Genomic DNA, 21,294 nt, shown 5'->3' with positions numbered 1-21,294 from the left:
GGGGAAGGAGAATTGCCTGAATAAAGGTGGTGGTGAATGAATGTGACGCATATGCCCACCTGGCAGGAGAAAATGAGTAAAAACCGTAAAAAAAAAAAAAAAAAAAAAAAAAAAAAAACTGTTCCAAATTAAAATTTCTTATCTCAGTAATACATTTCTAGAAAATAAAGGATAACATACTGTGAATAGTGATATACTTTTCCCAGCTTTGCTTATGCTTCACATTAATTTAGAAGGATGTTTATAACTTTTATAATAATTTTATTTTCTCTACAAAAGTTAGTTTGGCCAGGCATGGTGGCTCATGCCTGTAATCCCAGCACTTCGGGAGGCCGAGGCGGGCAGCTCACAAGGTCAAGAGATCGAGACCATCCTTGCCAACATGGTGAAACTCCATCTCTACTAAAATACAAAAATTAGCTGGGCGTGGTGGCCCGTACCTGTAATCCCAGCTACTTGGGAGGCTGAGGCAGAAGAATCGCTTAAACCCAGGTGGTGGAGGCTGCAGTGATCCAAGATGGCACCACTGCACTCCAGCCTGGCAACAGAGCAAGACTCCGTCTCAAAAAAAAAAAAAAAAAGGCCAGGTGCAGTGGCTCACACCTATAATCCCAGCACTTTGGGAAGCCGAGGCAAGTGGATCACAAGATCAGGAGATTGAGACCATCCTGGCCAACATGGTGAAACCCCATCTCTACCAAAAATTAGCTGAGCATGGTGGCGTGTACCTGTAGTCCCAGCTACTCAGGAGGCTGAGGCAGGAGAATCACTTGAACCCAGGAGGCAGAGGCTGCAGTGAGCCGAGATTGCACCACTGCACTCTAGCCTGGGACAGGCTCAAAAAAAATTTTTTTTTCTGTCTAAAAAAAAAAAAAATAGCTGGGCATGGTGGCATGTGCCTATAGTGCCAGCTACTCAGGAGGCTTAGGTGGAAGGATCACTTGAGCCTGGGAGGCAGAGGTTCCAGTGAGCTGAGATGATGCCACTGCATGCCAGCCTGGGACAGAGTGGGACCCTGTCTCAAAAAAAAATTTATTTTATGTATACTTAGCAACATTATTTCAATAACAGAGGGTAAGAAAAAAACAATTACTATTTTCTAGTTTGCTAGCTTTGTAGAATTTTGAAAAAAATATTTTTATTAAAAATGAGCTGTGCAAATTTTTTTTTTTTTTTTTTTTTGAGATGGAGTCTCACTCTGATGAGATCTTGGCTCACTGCAACCTCTGCTTCCCAGATTCAAGCAATTCTCCTGCCTAGGCCTTCTGAATAGCTGAGATTACAGGCATACACGACCATACCCGACTAATTTTTTGTATTTTTAGTATAGACGGGGTTTCACTATGTTGGTAAGGCTGGTCTCAAACTTCTGATCTCAAATGATCCGCCTCCCTCAGCCTCCCAAAGTGCTGGGATTACAGGTGTGATCCACTACCGCGCCTAACCCCAATCTGTACACATTTCTTTACTCTTATCATTTGCTCAAAATGATTGTCTTATTTAAAAATAATTAGTAGTTCCCTGGAGGTTTCTTTGAGTGTTTTGTTTTCCCTTGAAGGATATGGCTGATATACAGTTGAGAGGAAAATATTTAACATCTGGAATAGACTTATTCCAAAGAAACTTGATATGAGTGTGAGGTTAGAAAAACATGAATTCCAGTGCCATTAGTTTCTTGAGAAGCTTTTTTCCCCTATATTCTCCAGTCAGTGAACACCAAGTTCTAATGTCAATTGTTAAATCATTTAACTCCCAAAGACAATTATTGTACTTACTTGATCTTCAAATTGCAATTATTCAAAAAGTTATCTTTCCATAGACTTTCCAAGTTTTGAATTTTAAACAAATTAGGCATATGAAACATACTCCCCCTACTGATCTAATATATTCAGTGCCTTTTTAAAAGTTTCTTTAAGCAGAGGATTGAGAAGCATCCTAATTTTCTTTAGCAGTTTTAACAGTTACAGGAGTCATTTTGTATTATTTTAATGTAAATTTAAATCAATATTTTCTTTTTTTTTTAAACCCACCGGATTTCATAAATCAATATTTTCTATATTATGGATTCCTTAAAGCTGTCACTAGTCAGTATTATTATCTGAATATTTCTGATTTCCAAAAAGGGAACATTGAGGCCCAGAAAAATTAAGGACTTGTTGAGATCAGGATTAATCAACCAAGTACTTCCCTTTTTAGCTGAAAAATCTTTTCCATTAGATTACAGTACTTCCTAACAATGCTGTTTGCAGGCTGGTCTCTAATTTGTCAAAAACAGTATCAACTCTTGTATTAGCACTGTTAATGACATGGTAATGTTTGAATATTTAACATTTTCATTGATGCTTATTCTCAGTAATCAACTACCAAATATTTTTAGAATTAACATAGACAAGTAGATAGAAAACACCTTCCTTTGTTTCCCTTAGCATGGTGTTAGGACACAGTAAGCATTCATTTATTTAGTGAATGAATATTATTGCTCTCATCTCTATTCTGCTTCATTGAAGATTTGTTTTTACTTAATGGCAGAACAATGTGGCTCCATGTCTTATCAAAAATTAAAATGCTTCCCTCAGGTTGTGACTTTACTAGGCAAAATGGAACGTCTTCGGAGCTCTCTTCTTCATGCCAATATCTCTACTGCTCTTGATAGACACTTGGAGTCTATTCACATTGTACAGTCACGTAGAAAGGATGAAATTGTTAATGCTTCCAATCGGCAAAGGCAAGGAGTTCCTAGACGTCAAGATGACAGAGGTACAAATATTAATGCATATTCTTTTGATAAGTCAGTATGATAATTTAGGTATTGATGAAATGAGATTCTGAGGTTGAATGGTTAGATTTCTAAAATTAACACTTACCTATAGAATAAATTGGTAAATAATCTCCACATTATTTACTCCAAAAGTATTTCCATTTTATTTTGTCTATTATAACTGTTTCAAGATAGTCTGTGTTCTACTCAAAGTATAGTCACTATCATACAAGTCAGAAATAAAGTATCAATACCTTTAAATATTTTAATGATAAAGGACAGGACTTTGAGTCAATCAATAACTTTTTTTTTTTTTTTTAACAAAAATAGTAGTTGGTCATTTAGTAGCAAGAGCACTGGATTTTGTAAGATTTAACAGGCATTTAAATGGTATTTAATATGAAATGACCCTGAATGTTTCTTTTACAGATGTTTTTGCCCTTGCTTCAGCAATTAAAGAGATGTGTGTGGCTACTCGGAAAACACGCACTACCCTGTGGTGTGCACTGCAGATGACCTTGCCAAAAACAGCCAGTACAGCTGATGTGGTAAAGGCTTTACAAAATACAGTAAACTGTGAAGATAAAGTTCCTGAAAGCATAAATAGTAGCAATCCAATGAACCAGAGAGGTGAAACAAACAAACATTAAGGAAATGCCAGCAGAAAGAATAAAAAGCTGATAAATATATCAAGACATGCTAAAAATTTTTTAATGAACTTGTCAAACTTTAGGTATGTTTTCTTTCAGATTTAAAGTTAATACCAATACCTTAATGAAGTCTAACTTCTATTTAAAAATCTTTTATATGAATCAGATATAGTTTTAAGTGAACTCAAAGGTACAGTTGACTACTCAGAGTTCTGAGTAGTCAGGTAACAAGTTTAAGTAAATTAAATATTTCCTAACAACTAAAATATGCTTAAACCCATTCTGTAGTGCAGGTAAATGCAAATGTGAAATTCTTATAGGAGATAAGTTTCATTTAGGTCTGTCTTAGTAAGTATAATTCCAAATAATGAACCTAAGTAACTGTAACCCAATTATGGCTACAGCCTAGTAACCAAGACAAGTTTTGATTGTGATATAAAATTTTTTCCTTACAAAACTGGATAATACCTAGGGAACAAAGGAAAATATGGATAAACCCAATATTCATGTAAAAATTTAATATTTAAAATACTACCATATTTATAAATTTGAAATATTAACGCCTAAGTATATGGAGGGAGATGCATCTGATTCTCCTAAATTAATGATAAAAGTGCCTGTGTAAAAACCATGCAAGTTACTGAATATAAAACCTGTTCAGATCATTTGTGTATATTCTTTAAAATTTAATTATATTATCAATTATTAAATGTTTCCCATTTTAAAGTTATTTAAATTGAATCATAAAACATTTCCTTTATCTGGATATTTTAGACTTGATGCAGTAACTAAAATAATGACTACTGTTTTAATACCCTTAGTTTGCTGCCTTTTATGAGGGTATCACGAAGTTCTAAGATGTATTTTTTTTAAAGGTTAATCTTTAGTTTAGTTTGCAGTTGGTTAGTGTATATTTTGTGTAGTTGTGTTCATTAGTTTGCTTCTGTATTTTTTAAAAAACATTATTGAAAGCTTAGCTTTTTCTGTTTCTCATCACTTAGTATCTTTGTATGGAACTCGAGTAATTTATTCATTGATATGAAATGTTGGTATTATGTGACTCAGAAGATCTTGGGTTTTAACATTTCTCGCATGAGTTAAACTATAATGTACTGATGAAATTTAATTGAAATATCCTTGACTAGAAACACTGATGTTTTAAATGTTAGTGTTTTTCTTAGTTTTAGAAATCCTGGTATTAAAAAAAAAAAGAGTGTAATCATACCACATAAATTTTCTTTAGATGATGTGCAGAAGAAACTGATTGAGAATGCAGGAGTAACTGTAGGGAGAAACATTTTGATCACTGATAAGCCTTAGAACTACCCAGATGAATTACTTTGAGGGTAGTCAAATAAAATAGATCACCTCACCACAGTCACTGCATAGAAAGTGGTTAAGTTTAACATAAGATATGTTGGATGTTATGAAAAAAATACTGTACTGAATTTAGTCTCTCAGGAAAAAAAATAAATTACTTTGTTGAAGACATTTGGTTTCGTTTTTCTAAATTTATATTAGTTCTTAACCTTAAGAGTCACTCATATCAGAAAGTCAAATGAATTTCATTTAAGAACTTATGCTAAATTTTAGACTTCATTATTAACACACAAGTAATAATGTTGGTTTATAAATCAATGCCATTTAGATATCCATGGATCTAACCTGATCTCCTTAAAAGAATGAAATGTTTGCTCTATCTTTATGCTAATGTAGGTAAACCAGCATAAAAATTTTAGAGACGCTTTTACATGATACTAGTCAGAAATGAAATACCAGTCCATTAATAAGAACCAAACACTTAACAAAATTCTTTGAAATATCACCCAATAGATAATAGGTTATCTATCAATCAATCATATCACCCAATACATAAATTTTTAATTAGTTGGTTGTCCCTTTCAATGGTATATCCTCTAACGGATGGTTCTTATGTACTTGTTGTACTTCTGAATTACAACGTATGAAAACATTACAAAATTTTTACAAAACTTGCAGTGAGCCGGGCGCGGTGGCTCACGCCTATAATCCCAGCACTTTGGGAGGCCGAGGCGGGTGGATCACGAGGTCAAGAGATCGAGACCGTCCTGGTCAACATGGTGAAACCCCGTCTCTACCAAAAATACAAAAATTAGCTGGGCATGGTGGTGCATGCCTGTAGTCCCAGCTACTCGGGAGGCTGAGGCAGGAGAATTGCTTGAACCCAGGAGGCGGAGGTTGCGGTGAGCCGAGATCGCGCCATTGCACTCCAGCCTGGGTAACAAGAGCGAAACTCCATCTCAAAAAAAAAAAAAAAAAAAAACTTGCAGTGAAACGTAAAACTGATGCTCCCACCATTTCTAATCCAAAAGAACTTGGTGTACTCATTTTTTTAATGGAAAAAGCAAAATTACCTTGAGTTATTATCAGTGTCCTTGTCACTTGAATAATCTGCTACTATAAAGTTTTAGAGGGTTGGGAATTTATGACTGAAATCCAAATCTGGCCTAAAACTCAAGAAGATGTGGTTGTTTAAAATCTGCCCTTTGCAATACTGAACATTTTAGATGTAAAGGATTTATTAGCACCTGAGTCAAGTGGATAACCAAACTCAAAGCCTAATGAGCTGATCCTCTTTTTTCTGTTTAAGCATTAGTTTGAGAGTATACTTAACTGTGACGTACATAGTAGAGTCCCAGAAGAAAGAACTAACAAATTGAAACAAGTCCTTCAGGGGTCCGTGGATATAACCTGACTCCTTCAGAGACAAAGATCAAGGTGAGAACAACCCAAAATCCCAAAATAAGGATTACTAAATTAAAATAGGCTCTATCATACCCTATTGCTACCACCACATAAAGGACTAAGACTCTAATAGTACTTCAAAGGACTTCAAAGCCATTTTCCTGATGTTCCCAAAAAAATGCTAATCTTTCTGATCTAATTCCTACTTCACAGAAAGGAAAATTGAGAAAGAGAATTTATGGATTCCAGGAAGAGGTTCTACTAGTGGAATATACATTATAGGGCTAATCAAAGCATAAAATAAAAATCAACACATTCCTAAGTAACTACTCACACATATTTCTTTTCCATGGGTAGGTTAGAAGGAATGAAAGTAAGTCAGAAGACAGCAACTTAAATAAGGTTTATTTTTTTTAAAGGTGGTTATTTTTATTTTTTGCAATGCCACGGTTATAGGAGTATATGAAGAGGTAACACATCCCCTTTTCCTTAACCATGCTTTTTCTTTTTTAACCTTCTGCATAAAGGTAAAAGTTTTTGTTAATCTCATAGTTAATGGTATATAAACAGAGGTCGGCAAACTTTTCTTCCAACGGGCCAGGCCAGGTAGTAAATATTTTAGGTTTTGCAGACCACTTGTTTTTTCTTTTATAACTCTTTAAAAATGTAAAAATCATTTTTAGTTTGCACCATACAAAAACAGACTGGGCTAAATTTGGCCCATGGGCAGTAGTTTGCCAACCTCTGGTATAATATATCTACTTTGTTTTGTCAGAGAAATTGCTGTCCTTAGGCTTCTAGACAGTCTGCTGCCTGAAGTCAAGCAGGGAAGGGACTTATTTACAATTTAATGTGGTTTGTGACAAAAGTAGAAATGGGAGAGCTTCTACTCACTTTTGACTTTCCCCATTTTTCCATTCACTCATTAATTCAATAAATGCGTTGAGTATCTAATATGTATACTCTTAAATATCCTGGTGTTAGCAGAGATTTCCAGTGTTTCTTCCTTAAAAGGGTGATTTCTCCAGTTTCTCTAAACCAGGAATTACCATTTCTTAATACTCATGTCTTAGGGAAAAATCAGTATTAAAATCCCTACCAACACTCAAGAGGATACATGATTATAAAAAATGAATCTAGCCAACAATGATATCCTTGTACCCAATGGTGACACATCCTTAAAATATCACAGCCTAGATGAGGAAAAATATGTAACTATCTCTATTTTAAAAGATACCTCTTTTCCTCCCATAAGCTGAAACTTTAATAATAATAAAAAAAAAAAAACAGATCTAGAACATCCCCCAAATATTTTGCTGCCATGTTAACATAAAATCTGGATCCAGATAGGGCTCTTCATTAGCTCTCTATTTCAGCCATAAAACAATACTACATTTACAGCTGAATACTGCCTCCAAAGCAATGTGCATGCCCCCATTTCATTTCAGAGAGGGACTGATGATGTTTCTGCTCCTGGATGAAAACTGCTACCTTTCTGAATCCTCCTACTATTTATCCCAAGTGAGGGAAGACTTCAAAGTGGCCAAAAGGAGCATAGGACTTAAGTATTAAAATATAAAGGTGGCCCCTATTCCAGATCTTTGGTACAGTCATCAACTATAATCTGATTTCCCACGCCACCAAAACATAGCAGATTTTATACTTAGAAGTGATTGTGATTTTCCTTTTGACCATGTAAACAATAAGGGAAATGCCTTGGGAAACTACTTTGCAGTGCACTCTCATTTCTCTTAAATACACAACCAGTTCTCCCTTTGATCAAGTTCCTGGGGGAAAAGAACAGAGTAAGCCAAGGTTATCGCTTCCGCTCCCCTCTCTGTGTCCTTTTCTTTTCTTTTTCCTTGCGCTCCTGCTTGGCTAGTTTATCTCTCTCCCTCTGCAGTTTGTCCTGTTCCTTCTTCCTTTGGGACTCATCCCGAAGCGAGTCTCGCTCCAGTTTTCGGGCATTAAGGACATCTTCCACATTGGTGTTTCGGAACAGAACTACAGGTAAGTTAAGGGAATACAGGTCACACAGATCACAACTACTGCTGTCTTTCCTCATTCTAGCTATCCTCTCTCCACCTGCTGAGTCCTGAATGGTCTCTACCTATTTCTGGTCTTTAAAAAATATGTTTATGTTTATCCTTGATCTAACAGAGAAATCCTTAAAGCTATATTACAAATGTTTTTAAATGTCCTTGGGAATAAAACTCTAATTCAGATTTCTCTAAATCTGAATTTTAAAATATTTTATTGAAAAAAATAAAAAATATTTCATTGAAATGAAATTTCATTCTAGAATAAGTACTTATATCATTCGATGGCAGAATATTAGATAATCTAGGCTAGTTTTGGTGAACAGAGTAGTAATGTAACTGGCCAAATGTTTGTGTACTTGGCACTGTTAAATGCCTGAAAAGTGTTAAATAAGATGTTTAACCTTATTAAACTTTATCAATTTGCTTTTGTTCCTAGACTACCAAAGCTTAAGTGAAAACCATGTTCTAATAACCATAAACACTGAATTTATGAGATAGAAAATGAGAGGTTGGGTGCCATGGCTCACACCTATAATCCCAGCACTTTGGGAGGCCGAGTCGGGCAGATGGCAAGGTCAAGAGATGGAGACCATCCTGACCAACATGGTCAAACCCTGTCTCTACTAAAAATATAAAGCTTAGCTGGGTGTGGTGGCATGCACCTGTAGACCCAGCTACTCGGGAAGTTGAGGCAGTAGAATCACTTGAACCCGGGAGGCAGAGGGTGCAGTGAGCTGAGATCGCGCCACTGCACTCCAACCTGGGCGATAAGAGCAAGACTCCGTCTCAAAAAGATAAATACATAAAATGAAAATGAGTTTAACAGCAGTTAGAAAATACCTAACCAGGCCAGGCGTGGTGACTCACACCTGTAATCCTAACACTGTGAGAGGCTGAGGTGGGTAGATCGCCTGAGGTCAGAAGTTCAACATCAGCCTGGCCAACATGGTGAAACCTGTCTCTACTAAAAATACAAAAATTAGCCAGGCGTGGTAGTACATACCTGTAATCCCGGCTACTTGGGAGACTGAGGCAGGAGAATCGCTTAAATCCAGGAGACAGAAGTTGCAGTGAGCCGAGATTGTACCATTGCACTCTAGCCTGTCCAGCCTGGGCTACAGAATGAGACTCTGTCTCCAAAAAAGAAAAGAAAAGAAAAAATACCTAACCAAAAATTTTACCCCTTATTTCTTATGACTTTAGAAACAAAACCTGTTAATACCAGATAAGGTCTTCTCCTGAGTTAGCAGGACTACATACAGATGTGTATCACAAAGCCTGGCTAATTTTAATTTTTTTTTTTTTTAATAGTAGAGTCAGGGTCTTGCTATGCTGCCAGGCTGGTCTTGAACTCCTGGCCTAAAGTGATCCTCCCACCCCAGCCTCCCAAAGTGCTGGAATTATAGGTGTGAGTCCTTGTGCCCAGCCATCAGCACATATGTTTCAATATGTCCACATTTTTAGCTTAAAGTGTTTGGTGTTTGTGTTCTCCCTCTGACGAATTATAAAATTCTTGAGGGGAAAGATAAAATTTCAACATTATTTATTGAGACAAGGTCTTACTCCCATCACCCAGGCCAGAGTGTAGTGGCAAGATCTTGACTCACTGCAGGCTGGGTTTCCTGGGCTCAGGTGATTCTCCCACCTGTACCTCCCAAGTATCAGGGACTATGACTATAGGCACGTGCCACCACACCTGGCTAATGTTTTGTACTTTTTAAGTAAAGACAGGGTTTCACCATGTTGCCCAGGCTGGTCTCGAACTCCACCTGTCTCGGCCTCCCAAAGTGCCAGGACTACAGGTGTAAGCCACTGTACCTGGCCTCAGTATTATTTTAATTTTCTCCATAATGCTGGGCAACTCACAAATACACACAGGGAGTATAGATTTTTATTTTCCCTTAGAAATCTTTCCTTCAAGCCAATACCTTTACAGTACTTGTTAACTTGTTTTTTTTGGGGAAAGTTCTTGCTAACTTGACTATATAGGGCTGTCCTAGAAATGGGATTCCCAATGTTGGCATGACATGAGTTCCTGAAGGTAAAGGGGAGCCACCAGCAATGACAGCAAAATAAAAACTGATCTCAAGAAGACTCTATGGAGAAACACATGGGGAGGGACCCAGAAGGATACATTTGTCAGAACCAATGTTCATTGTGGTAGTTCCTGAATCATCCTTCTCATCTGCTTCAGTGAGTGATGTTAAGGAAAGTCAGATGGAAAACAAAACTTGGCACATCCCAACCTACATTAGAAAACATTCAGTAGACTGGTAAGTAGGAAAAGCACACTGAATGCAGGGAGCACATTGTCAGGGACATGACGATAAACCCAGGAGATTCATCTTATATTTTCTTGGAGGCTGAAAAGAAACTCAAGTTGGTCTCAGTGGATTGCCACATTACCTGGAAGCCAGATTACCTCTAAAACAGTGGTTCTCAAAGTGTGGTTCACAAAACCCCCAGGAATGTATTAGAAATACCATTCTTGGGACCTATGCCAAACCTACTAAATCAGAAATCCTGTGGGTGAAGCCCAGCAATCTGTACTTTAACAAGTCCTCACGAGAACCATTGCTTTAAAAGTTCTTTTCTAGCCCAAGATGAGAAATTTTGTCACCAGAACCATAGCTTTGCCAACCGTGGCAAGAAATGTCATAAGAAAAAATTAGAAGAGAAACTGGCTCCAAAAAGTCCAAGAATTCTTTCCTAAACTAGTGATTAGACAGCTGAAATTTCTGGTATGATGTACACTATATAATATGTCACATACTTCATTCAGGTAGGCTCAGTAAGCAAAGCATTTCCTAAATAAATATGAAATTCACAGGGAACTAAACCTGCCCCTGCTGGCAACACTTTCTTTTTGCACAGTTCCCACTCAAATTCCAGATTTATTCTGGTATTGCTTTGGGGATTCAGCCTTACTTTTAACTACATGGTCACATAAGAAAGAAAATATTCTAACTACTCTAAATTGAGAAAATCTTTTACCCCAAAATACCAGGTTCTAGTTGTGGTTTTGCCACTAATCCTCTGAATGCCTCTGATCACCTATTCATCTGTTGGTGTCTGTTTCCTTACTGACTGGGAAAGAACATAAAGATGAGTTATACTTATGATACTACACTGTATAGAAAAGTATTATACAAATATAAAGAATCGCAGCTATATTTTCTGAAAGCATAATATAAACGGACTATTAAGACATTATTTGTTTTATGCCAAAGTTTTCAGGAATATACTGCTTATGTGTTGAAAAACATAAGTCCACTAGCAGCTAATCTAACATCGCTCCTCATATCCACAAAGGGCCATAGATCACTGCCATTTTAGAGGGGAAAATTAGGCTACAGGGGGGAATGGCAACTTGCTAAAGGTCACTGTAGACCTACAAATATGTCTGGCTTGAGCTTGAGGGAATGGTGCTGAGACTCCAGAAAGGATATTCCTCTTCATCTGTCACATCAGCATACTGGGCCAGGAGGGCAGCTTTTCTCTGCTTCTCTTCTTCTGACACCATCCTTGGCTTTACCACAATTTGTGCCTGCTTCTCAATTAGGGTGGCGATGGCCTGTACTTCATCTAGGAGGTGGTGGAAGGAAGGAAGAACAAGGCTGTATAAGAGAGAACAAGCTCACTGAACCACTAGTCCACCCAGGCAGCACTTGTGCTAAAGACATTGGCATCTGCTGCCTCCTTAGAGCCCTGCAGTTCAAAGGACATGGCTCAAGGGACGTTGAGAAAGGAAAGGAAAGGCTATGCAGGCCAAGCTTTGTATCCATCTTCAATCAGAGCAGCCCTGATTTTACTTGTTTTATATACTAAAGTTCTGCTGCCTTTAAAAAAAAAAAAAAAATTGGAAAGCACTGCATTAGAACCATAGAAAACTAAGCCCCCAGTCAGGCAACTTTTTCCCCATGGCATCCCAAAAACCTAACCAGGAATCTAAAATCAACTTCAGCTGGTCCTATTCATATTTCTGATTATACCAGGTGGAATTTTTTTTTTTGAGATGAGTCTCGCTTTGTCACCCAGGCTGGAGTGCAGTGGCGCAATCTCAGCTCAGTGCAACCTCCACCTCCTGGGTTCAAGCGATTCTCCTGCCTCAGCCTCCTGAGTAGCTGGGACTACAGGTACATGCCACTACACCCAGCTAATTTTTTTGTATTTTTAGTAGAGACAGGGTTTCACCGTGTTAGCCAGGATGGTCTCAATCTCGTGACCTTGTGATCTGCCCATCTCAGCCTCCCGAAGTGCTGGGATTACAGGCATGAGCCACTGCACCTGGCCAGAATTCTTAGATTAAGAATATTTTGCCTAATTTCAAGAAGGAGATGTTAAGAAAAAAAGAAAAAGTAGTAAAGTAGTAGTTCTCACGCTTGGCTGCACATTAGAATCACCTACAGGAGCTTTTAAAAAATACAAATACCTGGGCCCCAACCCAAGTACATTAAGTGATTCTAATATATAGCCAAAACTGAGAACCAACAGTGTACAGAGTTTAGAATCTCCAGATTTGGCTTTTATGATTTGAGTTTTCTGCAGCTAATTTACCATCTTAGTGGTGAACATGTTCGCCCATGTCTCTTCCATTTTAAAGGGTAAAGTGTTTAGCTGAATAAAGCCAAATACCAACCATAATTTGTGTTATGAAATGACAACATGGCCGGGTGCGGTGGCTCACGCCTGTAATCCCAGCACTTTGGGAGGCCGAGGCAGGTGGATCACGAGGTCAAGAGATCGAGACCATCCTGGTCAACATGGTGAAACCCCGTCTCTACTAAAAATACAAAAAATGAGCTGGGCATGGTGGCGCGTGCCTGTAATCCCAGCTACTCAGGAGGCTGAGGCAGGAGAATTGCCTGAACCCAGGAGGCGGAGGTTGCGGTGAGCCAAGATCACACCATTGCACTCCAGCCTGGGTAACAAGAGCGAAACTCTGTCTCAAAAAAAAAAAAAAAAGAAATGACAACATGAGGTAGGGCACAGTAGTTCAAGCCTATAATCCCAGCACTTTGGGAGGCTGAGGTGGGTGGATCACATGAGGTTAGGAGTTCGAGACCAGCCTGGTCAACATGGTGAAACCCTGACTCTACTAAAAAACACAAAAATTAGCCAGGCATATGGCATGTGCCTGTAGTCCCAGCTACTCAGGAGGCTGAGGCACTAGAATCGCTTGAACCTGTGAGGCAGCAGTTACAGTGAGTGGAGATTTTGCCACTGCACTCCAGCCTGAGTGACACAGCGAGACTCTGTCCCCAAAAAAATAAAAATAAAAAAAGACGACATGAAAAAAGTAGGAAGTGGTAAAAATATAGTTGACCCCATGCCTGCAATGCAAATCTACAAGAAGCAGTGGAAAGAAGATGAAAAAAAGTAAAAAACCACAATGAAGATAAAACTGTGGTCACTTGAAATAGAAAAATGCAAAAAGAGAAAAGGAAGTCAATGTTCAGTAAAGAGTTAACGCAGGCTGCTGGGTGTTTGCCAGTGTGCACTATCTTAGGGAAAATAAGCATCCAAGGGGAAAATCAAAAGACCTTTCCCTAACAGCTATACAGTTAAGGCTGCCAGAAAAGGCTCTGGAGGTTAAACATAGAAACTCTGACTCTACCTTCTTTTTTCACTTTGGTGACAACATTCTGAGTTTCTGACCATCGTTCCACAATCTCCTTGCAGATATTAAGGAGGGAATCTTCTTCCTAGTTGAAAAAGCAGACCAATTAATTTCCTAAGGGAGCCCTCAAAAACAATAGCAACCTCAAAGAAGCCTATGCAGAAGGCATAGCTCTCCTTGCTGTGAAATTATGGAAGGATCTGGGAGCCACAATAGAGTATGTTTCTCTTCTGAAGCTCTGGGCACAGAATTAATCCTGTTTATGTGTCCCAGAAGCCACACCTCCTGCTTCAAGAATAGCCACTCCATGCTGACAAGCTCCAAGGGAAGATTCTTACCACCTCAAGGCAGCCTTCCTCATTCTCTCTTAAAATATTTTATTTCTTTTATTTTTAATTGACAATAACTGTATATATATGTAGGGTACCCTGTGATGTCTCCATATATGTTCACATTTTTTTGATGATGAAAACATTTAAGGCTGGGTGCAGTGGCTCACGCCTGTAATCCCAGCACTTTGGGAGGCTGAGGCAGGCAGATCACCTGAAGTCAGGAGTTCAAGACCAGCCTGGCCAACATGGTAAAACACCTTCTCTACTAAAACCACAAAAATTAGCTGGGTATGGTGGCACATGCCTGTAATCATAGCTACTCAGGAGGCTGAGGCACAAGCTTGAACCCGGAGGCAGAGGTTGCAGTGAGCCGAGGTTGCACCACTGTACTCCTGCTTGGGCAACAGGGTGAAACTCCACCTCAAAAAAAAAAAAAAAAAAAAAGAAAGAAAGAAAGAAAAGAAAACATTTAAAATGCACTCTTTTAGCAATTTTAAAGTACAAATGCATTATTATTTATTTTATTATTATTACTTTTTAGAGATAGGGTCTCACTCTGTTATCCAGGGTGGAGTGCAGTAGTACAATCACAGCTCACCGTAACCTCAAACTCCTGGGCTCAAGCAATTCTCCTGCTTCAGCCTCTCAAGTAGCTACAACTGCAGGCATGTGCAACCACTCTTGGCTGAGTGTTTGCTTGTTGTTGTTGTTTTTTTTTTTTTTTTTTTTAAAAAAGATGGGGTCTCCGGTGGCTCATGCCTGTAATCCTATCACTTTGGGAGGCTGAGGTGGGTGGATCACCTGAGGTCAGGAGTTCAAGACCAGCCTGGCCATCATGGTGAAACCCCATCTTTAAAAATAAATAAATAAATAAATATTTTAAATTTTAAAAAAAGATAGGGTCTCACTATGTTACCCAGGCTGGTCTCCAACTCCTGACCTCAAGCAATCCTCTCATCTTGGCCCCACAAAGGGTTGGGATTACAGGCCTGAGCCACCACACCCAGCTGATTATTTATTACTTATTATAGTCACCATTCTATGCAACAGATCACTAAAGTATGTTCCTCCTCTCTAACTGCAATCTTTCACCTTTTGATCAACAATCTTCCCTTTTCCCATCTAACTCCCCCAATTCTTTTGGACCAAGAACCTGTTGCCTAAGTCAAAACTCCTCTGTGAAATATTCTTTTGCTGATATATACAATTCAGAACATTCCCTAAGGTTATCAATTTTCATGCTAGTTCATATCCATTAGCTTGCTGACACGTAATAAAGAGGAGATACAGCAGGGCGCAGTGGCTTATGCCTGTAATCCCAGCACTTTGGGAGGCTGAGGCAGGTGGATCACGAGGTCAGGAGTTTGAGACCAGCCTGACCAACATGGTGAAACTCCATCTCTACTAAAAATACAAAAATTAGCTTGGCTTGGTGGCGGCTGCCTGTAATCCCAGCTACTCGGGAGTCTGAGGTAGAAGAATAGCTTGAACCTAGGAGGCAGAAGTTACAGTGAGCTGAGATTATGCCACTGCACTCCAGCCTGGGTGACAGTGCAAGACTCTGTCTCACGAAAAATAATAATAATAATAATATAAAAATAAATAAAGAGGAGATACATGAATAAATAGTCTCTTGTTCAACCAACCCAATGTCCATTTTACAAAAGCATACATATTCTGCATACCAACCAATCTCCCTCCCCAGCATGGTATAACAAAAACCTTGTCTTTGGTGTTAGAGATACTTAAGTTCAAATCCCAGATCTGTGAAGTTTCTTAATTTTCTGATCTTTACATCCTCTTAGGACTTTAGTGAAGATAAATGAAAATGTGTATAAGTGCCTACCCTACTTGTCAAAGAACAAGCATTTAGTAAACATGAGCACTTCCCTCCATCTTAATTATGGCTGCACTCCCCACTTTCACATTCTACCCCTCAGGGCAAGCTGTCAGAATTCATTTATAAAGTGTTTACCATGTGCCAGGCACTGTTCTAAAAGCTTTACATGAGAACTCTCAATTCTTAAAATAATGCCATATTTTACTCTCAATTTACAGAAGAGGAAACCAAAGCACAGAGGTTAATTACCTTGCCCAAGGGCTTACAAATAATAATGGATTAAACACAATTTGAACACCAGCAGTTTGGCTTACAGCCCATGTTCCTAACCATTATATATGCCATCTCCCAAAGAAAAGTGGAGTGTCAGAACACAGACTTATTACATATATCCTTATTTTGTACCCAACAAAGGATTACTTCCTCTACCCTGCAACCTTTTAGCATGTATGCTAGACACACAGAACTTCCTGTTTCAATAATTCATGGACCCCACCCCCAACACCCACAGCAAAAAACGCCAAGGGAGAGAAAAAGAAAAAAGGATGAGAAAGTGGTACAGCTCTTTTAAAATCCCCCACCAAAAGAAAACGAATGGCAGGAAAAGGAACAGAAGAGGCAAAAGAAAAAGGGTACTCTTAGAGGACAAAGTAGTTTATTTCCTCAGTCTCCTTATCCAAATCAAAGTAGTTCAATCATCCATTCCTTCATTTATTTATCCAGAAGGAGCCTGCTATGTTCAAGGCACTAAGAGGAAAGCTTATCCTACTTAAAACTGCAACCCTCACTCCACTCTACTCCTGATCCTCTTACAATGCTCCTTTTTCCCTAGCACTTATCACTTTGTAACATACTATATAATTTACTGGTAATGCTTTTCTGTGCTAGAATGTAACCCCATGAGGGCAGGAATTTCTATCTGTTTTGTTCCTTGAAGTGCCCCAAGTACTTAGGGCAGTGCCTGGCATACAGTAATCCATCAATAAAAATTTGATAAATAGGCTGGGTGCAGTGGCTCAAGCTTGTAATCCCAGCAATTTGGGAGACTGAGGCGGGCAGATCACGAGGTCAGGAGATCGAGACCATCCTGGCTAACACGATGAAACCCCATCTCTACTAAAAACACAAAAAATTAACCACGCATAGTGGTGGGTGCCTGTAGTCACTTGAACCAGGGAAGCAGAGGTTGCAGTGGGCCAAGATCACACCACTGCACTCCAGCCTGGGCGACAGAGCAAGACTCTTTCTTAAAAAAAAACAAATTGGGCCGGGCGCGGTGGCTCAAGCCTGTAATCCCAGCACTTTGGGAGGCCGAGGTGGGTGGATCACGAGGTCAAGAGATACAGACCATCCTGGTCAACGTGGTGAAACCCTGTCTCTACTAAAAATACAAAAACATTAGCTGGGCATGGTGGTGCGTGCCTGTAATCCCAGCTACTGAGGAGGTTGAGGCAGGAGAATTGCCTGAACCCAGGAGACGGAGGTTGCGGTGAGCCGAGATCGCGCCATTGCACTCCAGCCTGGGTAACATGAGTGAAACTCCGTCTCAAAAAAAAAAAAAAAAAAAAAAAAATTGATAAATAAATCAATCAGCCAATGCAAGTACTATTGAAAGGAACAGAAGGATGACAGAAAGCTTTTGTTTACAGTTATTTGCTCCTACTATATGCCACTGTTCTTGAATTTTACCTCAGATTATTGCTAACAAACTTCTTAGTTCTCATATTAAATCCTAGCCAAAGTCAGACGCAGATGCTCACATCTGTAATCCCAGCGTTTTGGGAGGCCAAGCAGAAGGATCTCTTGAGCCCAGCAGTATAAGACCAGCCTGGGCAACATGGCAAAACCTTGTCTCTACAAAAAAAATTTTTTTAGGCAGGCATGGCTGAGCGTGGTGACTCACACCTATAGTCTCAGCACTTTGGGAGCCTGAGGTGGGTGGATCACTTGAAGTCAGGAGTTTGAGACCAGCCTGGCCAACATGGCAAAATGCTGTCTCTACTAAAAATATAAAAATTAGCCAGGCATGGTGGTCCATGCCTGAAATCCCAGCTACTTGGAAGGCTGAGAGACAAGAATCACTTGAACCTGGGAGGCGGAGGTTACAGTGAGCAGAGATCTTGACACTGCACTCCAGCCTGGGTGATGAAGTGGGACTCTGTCTCAAAAAATAAAACATAAAACATAAAAAAAAGTTAGCCAGGCATGATATGTGATAGCAGGTGCCTGTAGTCCTAGCTACTTGGGAGGCTAAAGTGGGGAGGATTGCTTGAGTCCATTTGTTCAAGGCTACAGTGAGCTATGATCACATTGCAGTAACATAGTGAGACTCTGTCTCTAAAAAAAAAAAAGGCAAACTAATGTCTGTCTTTATCAACAGGAACATAGCTCCAAATAATGATGGACTGATAAGAAGCTGGTACCAAGAAGTATCAAAGTTATTTTAACAGCTTCATGCAGTGTTTAGAAACTTGCCAAGCCAGAAATAAAAACTAAGTTAAATTGCTTGCCTCCTACTCTTTCCCCCAATAATATGTAATGCTGTGGTCCAAAAAAGAATTGATTCCACTGTCTTGTATTTCCAGTGAACTTCTGAGCTGCCTCACAAGCTGTGTTAAAGTTTTCCCATTTATAAGCCAATCTTGCCAGAACAGGCTCTGGAACTCAAATGGGTTACTGCCAGAAAGAACTGGGACAGCTGCACTAGTGTTATATTTCAACCATGTACCCAATCTATGAACTGCTTCCACCAAATGTAAGTGATTTTTTCCTAGCACTTGTTTCCGCCTTCACAAAACACTTTTGGATTTGAAATGTTTTATACTTTCTACCCTTTAAAAAAAAAAAAATGAGGCATGTATATGCCTATTTATAGCTATATACATTTATAGTAATTTTTTTTTTCTTTGAGACAGGGTCTCACTCTATCACCCAAGCTGGACTGCAGTGGCACATTTATAGCTTACTGCAGCCTCAGCCTCCTGGGCTCAAGTGATCCTCCCACTTTAGACTCCTGAGTAGCTGGGATTACAGATATGCACCACCACAACCAGTTTTGTTTTTTTTTTTTGTAGAGACAGGGTCTTGCTATGTTGACCAGTCTGGTCTGGAGCTCTTGGCCTCAAGCAATCCTCCTGCCTCAGCCTCCCAAAGTGATGAGATTACAAGCATAAGCCACTGTGCCCCACCTCATAGTACATTTTGATCCTTTTTATTACTAGCCTCCCATGATTGATTTTAAGAATAACAAAGAGGCCAGGCACAGTGGCTCACGCCTGTAATCCCAGCACTTTGGGAGGCCGAGGCGGGTGGATCACGAGGTCAAGAGATCGAGACCATCCTGGTCAACATGGTGAAACCCCGTCTCTACTAAAACTACAAAAATTAGCTGGGCATGGTGGCGCACGCCTGTAGTCCCAGCTACTCGGGAGGCTGAGGTAGGAGAATTGCCTGAACCCAGGAGGCGGAGGTTGCGGTGAGCCGAGATCGCGCCATTGCACTCCAGCCTGGGTAACAAGAGCGAAACTCCGTCTCAAAAAAAAAAAAAAAGAATAACAAAGAACCCATTTTCTTGTTCATTGTAATAAATGCCAAAGGATAAAGCCTTTGATGGACAGGTGGCTCTCACAGTAGAAGTCAGGTATCCAGGATCTCCTCTAAACCATGAATGCAAAGACAACTCTAGCTTCTACAGTATTTAGTGATGATTCAAGTAAATTTTATTTTGGAACTTGTATTTAAAAGGAAACAATTCGTTAGACAGCCACAGGCAGCACCTGTAACCAATTTAATCTGTAATAACCAGTCCAATAAGTATGTATGTTAGAGGTGTGGGAAGTGAAGATGAAGGCAGCAGAAATGATCAGGTTGAAAAAAGTGGACATCTGGGTGACTCACTTTGTAAACATAGCTTAAAGTACACATTTCTGAATTATTTAACTTGCTTCTAATGGGCTTTAACTTCCCACCACCAATGATTACTGTAAATACTGTAATGGATCAAGCACGAAGTTTGCTTCAGTTCTGTCTGGGCATGAAAAGACCTCTACCACCAGCTTACCTTTTATGGACTCCTACATCCAAAATAAGAATCAAAAGGGCACTTCCTGTAGGCTTTTGTCACGGTGTTGCAGAATATTCAGGAGACCAGAGAGACCAATGGGTGAAACAGGAGGATTTTATTACGGTGGCGACGGCCTGCTTTCTTTAAGGGTTATAGGTTTTGCAGTTAGGCTCTGTGCACGCAGTTAGGACTTTCCTAACGTGGGTGTTATAGCAATGGGGCAGCCCTGGGAACTGCCTTATAATAGGCACAGACCTCCCGAGAGCATTTTAATACCCCCAGTGAACACTGTAAACGGATGTAAATGAAATTGGTCGTTAGATATTTATGACAACACTCCCATTCTGACATTTCAGCACCTTCGGAAGAACGCTCTTTAACTCACCCACAACCATCGGAGAGGGCCTTGTCCCCAAGAATAGAGAAAGCCATTCCTCTCCGAGTACCTGCAACCTTCAGGCTTCCTACCTGGTTGGGGAGCAACCTCCTTCCCCTGCCGCCCAGATGTCAGAGGAGTATACCTCTCCCAGGTGAGACCACTGAGCCTCCGGGATACCAGGTAGGGGACAGAGAGTGCAAAGGACTGACAGGTCCTCAGACACTGACCAGAGGGTGAAAGAATGTGTCCAGGCTACTTACCAGGAAAGCAGAGAGGATCCCCTGCAGAGCGTCCAGCTTCTCTTCTTCCTCCTCCTCTTGCAGGACACCCAAGATGTAGGCTCCGTAAACGGCTCGGTCCACTCCCAGTGCCTCCAACCGTCCGTCCAGCCAGGAGCCAAAGCTGCCGCCTCCGCCATCGCCTTCGCCTTCGCCAGAGACTACCGCGGTCACTTCCCTGGGCGCCGCCATCTTGGGGTCAGGGTCCTGCCAGCCCCTGGGGTGCCTACCGCAGTGCCTGACGGGCCGCACCGCAGGCCCACCGCGCATGCCTGAAGAGGAAGCCCAGCGGGTAAGTGCGGAGCTCTGAACCCGGGAGGCAGGTACCTGGCGGCTTGAGAGTTTGGTGCTTTCTAGATGAAGCGTGTCTTCGCCTATATGCGGTCTCGGGATCTCACAAGATCCTTGGCATGTGAGATTTCTTTTTTTTTTTTTTTTTTTTTTTTCAAGAACAATGGTATTTAATTGTAAAATCTCCACTCCCTGAGGGTATGTTTTCAGGTCTGGGTGACTAATTAGACTGGGAAACGGGGGAGGGCAAGATGGCCCTGTGCCTCCCCTGCCCGCTGCCTCTGGTGGATGTGCTTCCCCTGCCCGCTGCCTCTGGT

At 40.2% G+C, this 21,294-nt stretch overlaps 2 protein-coding genes and 1 long non-coding RNA gene across 4 annotated transcripts in view; 1 reads left to right on the top strand and 2 right to left on the bottom strand.

Annotated features, from left to right (window-relative positions):
* MEIOC (meiosis specific with coiled-coil domain) overlaps nucleotides 1-4,895 on the top strand; it is an 11,598-nt gene extending 6,703 nt beyond the window's left edge. The window contains exons 4-5 of the mRNA XM_032270013.1: nucleotides 2,577-2,757; nucleotides 3,188-4,895. Coding sequence (XP_032125904.1) covers nucleotides 2,577-2,757; nucleotides 3,188-3,408 — 402 coding nt within the window. The 3' untranslated portion in view covers nucleotides 3,409-4,895. The remainder of the gene's footprint in view (nucleotides 1-2,576; nucleotides 2,758-3,187) is intronic.
* Nucleotides 1,551-4,832, bottom strand: LOC116543960. Its single transcript, XR_004265763.1, has 2 exons — nucleotides 4,634-4,832; nucleotides 1,551-2,736 (listed from the first exon to the last, which is right to left on the bottom strand). It is a non-coding gene; the product is annotated as an uncharacterized LOC116543960 (long non-coding RNA).
* A 1,625-nt stretch (nucleotides 4,896-6,520) lies between the features above and the next one.
* Nucleotides 6,521-21,287, bottom strand: CCDC43 (coiled-coil domain containing 43). 2 transcript variants are annotated; one of them, XM_032270011.1, is made up of 5 exons: nucleotides 20,669-21,287; nucleotides 13,792-13,879; nucleotides 11,624-11,759; nucleotides 10,309-10,367; nucleotides 6,521-8,136 (listed from the first exon to the last, which is right to left on the bottom strand). In XM_032270011.1, the coding sequence occupies exons 1-5, from the start codon at nucleotides 20,954-20,956 to the stop codon at nucleotides 7,949-7,951; spliced, it is 759 nt and encodes a 252-aa protein (XP_032125902.1). In that variant the 5' UTR covers nucleotides 20,957-21,287; the 3' UTR covers nucleotides 6,521-7,948. The 2 variants fall into 2 exon arrangements, with proteins under 2 accessions (XP_032125902.1, XP_032125903.1); XM_032270012.1 differs by lacking the exon at nucleotides 10,309-10,367.
* Between the last annotated feature and the right edge of the window lie 7 nt (nucleotides 21,288-21,294).

The sequence above is a fragment of the Sapajus apella genome, unplaced genomic scaffold (genome assembly GCF_009761245.1).
Source record: "Sapajus apella isolate SASKATOON/1434 unplaced genomic scaffold, GSC_monkey_1.0 scaffold201, whole genome shotgun sequence".
In the NCBI taxonomy this organism is placed as follows: domain Eukaryota; kingdom Metazoa; phylum Chordata; class Mammalia; order Primates; family Cebidae; genus Sapajus; species Sapajus apella.
The sequence above is the reverse complement of the archived record's forward strand: the minus strand, read 5'-3'. Positions and strand labels throughout refer to the sequence as shown.

Excerpts from the sequence above, each read along its gene's own strand:
- CCDC43 (XM_032270011.1), bottom strand. The coding sequence starts at position 20,956 with ATGCGCGGTGGGCCTGCGGTGCGGCCCGTCAGGCACTGCGGTAGGCAC. Across the intron at positions 11,760-13,791 it reads CACCAAAGTGAAAAAAGAAG|ATGAAGTACAGGCCATCGCC; the intron begins GTAGAGTCAGAG and ends ACCACCTCCTAG. Across the intron at positions 8,137-10,308 it reads GAACATTGGTTCTGACAAAT|TTCTGTTCCGAAACACCAAT; the intron begins GTATCCTTCTGG and ends ACTTACCTGTAG.